The sequence below is a fragment of the Monopterus albus genome, unplaced genomic scaffold (genome assembly GCF_001952655.1).
Source record: "Monopterus albus unplaced genomic scaffold, M_albus_1.0 scaffold65.1, whole genome shotgun sequence".
In the NCBI taxonomy this organism is placed as follows: Eukaryota; Metazoa; Chordata; class Actinopteri; order Synbranchiformes; family Synbranchidae; genus Monopterus; species Monopterus albus.
The window spans coordinates 1,634,296-1,638,465 of record NW_018127945.1 but is presented as its reverse complement, the minus strand read 5'-3'; the positions used below and the strand labels follow the sequence as shown (position 1 = coordinate 1,638,465).

General features: G+C 41.4%; 1 protein-coding gene across 2 annotated transcripts in view; it reads left to right on the top strand.

Annotated features, from left to right (window-relative positions):
• Positions 1 to 3,921, top strand: part of csnk2a2b (casein kinase 2, alpha prime polypeptide b) — a 20,409-nt gene extending 16,488 nt beyond the window's left edge. The window contains exons 10-13 of one of the 2 annotated variants that reach the window (XM_020604423.1): positions 863 to 1,011; positions 1,628 to 1,732; positions 1,964 to 2,047; positions 3,255 to 3,921. In XM_020604423.1, the coding sequence (XP_020460079.1) occupies positions 863 to 1,011; positions 1,628 to 1,732; positions 1,964 to 2,040 (331 nt within the window). In that variant the 3' untranslated portion in view covers positions 2,041 to 2,047; positions 3,255 to 3,921. The remainder of the gene's footprint in view (positions 1 to 862; positions 1,012 to 1,627; positions 1,733 to 1,963; positions 2,048 to 3,254) is intronic. The other variant, XM_020604425.1, reaches the window with a different exon arrangement.
• Positions 3,922 to 4,170: the final 249 nt, after the last annotated feature.

Below are 4,170 nucleotides of genomic sequence, written 5' to 3'. Positions count from 1 at the left end.
ATTTGATTTGATTTGATATGTCAATTTTTCAGGAAGCGCAAAACTAATAAGCAGCCTACAATAAAAACAAGAGAGCTGTGCTTTAATAAACAGACTTGTCCACTACATTTTAGTGTTAAACTTTTATGAAGCCACATGTTTAGTGACCTTGATAGGTGAGCCAATGCCAGTGTTAGAAAGTAGCATGGTTAATGTTCTTTGGCTGTTGAAATGCCAAGAACTGGTTTGAGGTAAGGCTCTGAACTGGTCCTCAAACTGACTTGGGGAGAAGAGGGCAACTGAAAACACAAGACAGTACCTAGAACTGAGGCCCCACAGGTCTGTATCAGTTCCATAAGAAAGATTCTACCCTGCCTGTCATTGAAAAATAATATGCTTGGTTGAAATTACAGTAGAGTGGTAGTTACACATGAGTTTAGCTTTTCCACTGCAGCTTTTAGTTTTAAAATATTTTTGGCATCAGATTGATTCAGATTCCTTAAAGGTACCTGGTTGTGTTCTTCACAACATTCAGTGTTTCTTATAAAAATATAAAAAAGATGGCTGAATGCATTTTCCTCATAAAACATTAGCAAAGGCTTTGTCACAGAATAGTTGCTGACAGTTTTGTTTCATTCCTTTATTTTCTCAACACACCTATTCACTGAAATTAAGGGAAAGTTTAGGTGTTAATCAGACAGAAGCACTTTTGGGTCACAATAAATGCTGATACTGTTTTGCCATAGTGGACAGAGAGTACAGTAGGGAAGACAAAGGCTACATTTTGAAGTGATCACAGCACTGTCACTGCCACATGCTGGCACTGTTATCAGCAGTGATGGTGGTGTTAAACTATTCCCGTGTGTACTGTGTATCTGCACAGGCAGAGCAGGAAGCGTTGGGAGCAATTTGTGCAGACTGAGAACCAGCACCTGGTGAGTCCTGAAGCTCTGGACCTGCTCGACAAGCTGCTACGCTACGACCACCAACAGAGACTGACTGCCACAGAGGCCATGGAGCACCCCTACTTCTGTGAGCAGAACACACTCTCACACACAGCTCACACAGGTGCACAGGGGGAAGGTTCTGCAACAGTCAAATTAAAGTCTGTAGCACTAGCAGGACATGACGTTTGATTGTAATTTGAGGTTTAAAGTCAACACTAGCTACTATATTGTCGTGGTGAATTTCGTCTTTTACATAAACTCACATTTGTTTCAGTTCCAAATAATACTCACTGTACAGCACAGCACTGAGAGTTCATGCCAGCAGCATGATAAGTGTAAACACACATGAAATGTGCTGCTGGTGTAAAGTTTAGGTTCAAGGTTCAAGGATTTTATTGTCAATTCACCATATGTGCAGGACATACAGAAAATCGAAATACTGTTTCTCTCTCACCTAGTACTGGGTGGCATAACATTTAGGAACTACAATAGAATAAAGTTGAATAAAAATAGAATAGAATAAGAACTGGATTAATGAAAATAGGATAAATCTAAATGGTTTATTCTGGTTACCTCTGGTAGGTTTAACATGAGACTGATTAATATTTTATCATTTCTTCAACAGTTCAGTCAGCCAGCTCACATGGAATCAATGATTTTATATGTATATTAACATTAATATATTAATGTTTGGTGTCTAGGCTTTGACATTGTACACCACCCACCCACACACCAAAACATCAAGCTCAGGACAGCAGGAAGAGGAGAGGGGAGACTAGTCTGTTCAGATTTTAGCAGCAGCATAGGTGAGCTGAGTGGCAGCATGCATGCAGCAAACTACTAGGCAGCACAATAACCACTTGAAAACGTGGCCATGATTCAAAGAGCATGCTGGATTCGTACGAGTGCCTTCATTTCTGCTGTGCATTTATAATTGTTTTGTGTTTTGGGGGGTTTTAGAGTTGTCCTAAACTCCAGGAAGCATTAAGTAAAGTTGGTAAAGAATCCTTAAAAGTTGTCCCTCTGTCATCCTGCAGACCCAGTAGTAAAGGAGCAGTCTCTGTCAAACGCTGACAACAACATGGTTTCTAGTGGCAACACTACAACGCGATGAAACGCAGGTAACAGTTTGAGAAATGACTCGCTGGTCACTGTGTAGCTTGTTGATTGTTTAGACTTTTAATATAAAAAATTAAGGTCCTTCCAGTGGTAGATGCCCATGGGTTTCATTGACGGACACTGTAGGTACTCAAAGCAACACAAACCTCACCTATTTTTTCAAGGGAATATTTCATTGTAGTACTGCAAGTGGGCTATGGGGAAAAATAGGCTGAGTGGTAGCGCCAGATCCAGCACTCATAATACACCCATGTTTTTATTTTGTTGTCTTTAGGTTCAGGTTACTTTATTGGTACCCTAAGGTAGATTCATTTGCAGCAGAGTGACAGTTCTCAACAAACAAAAATAAAACAGATAACACACAACATATATTAACACATAGAAAAACTTTAAACAGTAAGAAACATTAGACTTGGGAAGAGTGATACTTCTTATTAAGCTCATTAATGGAAGCAGGTACAAAACTAGTTTTATACCACTTCGTTCTGCATTTCTCCATTAAAAACCTCTTTCTGGATGGGAGGGAACAGAAATTCTTTTAGCTGCTTACTGCGTTTTAGTCAATTCACTATGTCACCCAGCCCCAAATGAGGACCACCTTACTGTGCTGCAGCAAAGAAGATACATGTCATATGGAGCCAGTCGGGGATAGTGAGTGATATACTGTACAGAGAGATAACAGATTGAAGGAAACAGTGGGCGTTTGTTCATGTATGCAGTCATTTGCATTTGGCGTTTTTTTCAATGCTTTAGGTTTTTCTTTCTATTTGCCACCTATCTGTGGTTCAGTGGGTAGAGCGGTTGTCTCCCAACCGGAGGGTTAGAGGTTCGAATCACGGGGCCTGCAGTCCACATGTTGAGGTGTCCATGGGCAAGACACTGAACCCCCAATTTGCTCACAATGGTTAGAATCATCGGTGTGAGTTGGCACCGGAGATGGCTGCCTTGGTTCTGTTCCTTGTGTGTGTAACATACTTGGCCAAATAAAGGTGATTATCTGTATTTGTTACTGACTGGTCACTGGAGGACGGCATCAGTTGTGGGTGACGACAGGTTTACTAATACCGATTCCACAGTGTAGAACACTGAGAAAATCAAACCCTTCTAAGACTCCAGGTCAGGCCGAGTCTGTTGAATGTCATGATTTCTGTAATTACATCCTCTCTTTTCTTTCCTCCTCACACTGTTGCATGTTTTCTCTCTTCACAGAGGTGGAAGAAGAAGGAAGTTTGTTACCTCAACTTTGTACCCGGTTGTGACAGTGACTTTGACAAGTGTACAGTGACAATGGATCAAAGTAACTCTGACCAGTTACACATTCACAGATATGTGCATACGGATACACATGTTACACACACATGTACGCACCAGTGCAAGCACACCCCTACACATACACACACACAGACAGACAGACAGACAGACATGTATACATACACCCTCCTCCTCTGTATCAGTCTGTGATTGGCCTGTCCTGGTTCCCTGTCCAGCAGCCTGACCAATGAGCTTGAAGCTGCTCCCCTGTCGTCCACTCAAACGGTCTTTGTCCTCCCAGTTCAGTCTCATGTAGGTCAACAGGGACAAACTACTCTTGAAGACATTTCAGTCCCTCTTCCTCTCTCTGTCGTCCCTCCTGTCTGTATCATCCCCTCTTTGTTTGCATCGGCATGGAGAATGATCAGGAGTGTGAACCTGTAAAAGCCCCACCCCGCCCAAACCATTCATCCACCCATCTGTCTGCCGAACCCCTCCTCCCTCCCTATCATGTACTCCAACAGACAGATGTCTTAGCACTACTCCAGTTCTGAAAGTGGCATGGTGGACACTCTCTAGATAGAAGGATAATGCTAATAATAATATTAATGAAGAATAAATGATTTTTATTTAGATGAAATTTGCCTGTGTCGGGAGTGAATTTATTGCATGTTGAACATGTCTTTGTTAGGTGTGACTCTACAAAGTGCACTGTCCTAGCACTTGTATTGCCACAACATTGTCATTTAGTAAATATGAGTATTAGAAATTTAACAAAGGAGAAGACTGGAATATAGTTATGTTCTGTCATTTTTGTGGCTTGATGGAGAATGGTGTTAAAGAATTCAGACCCTTTGCTTAAAGAATAAGGCTG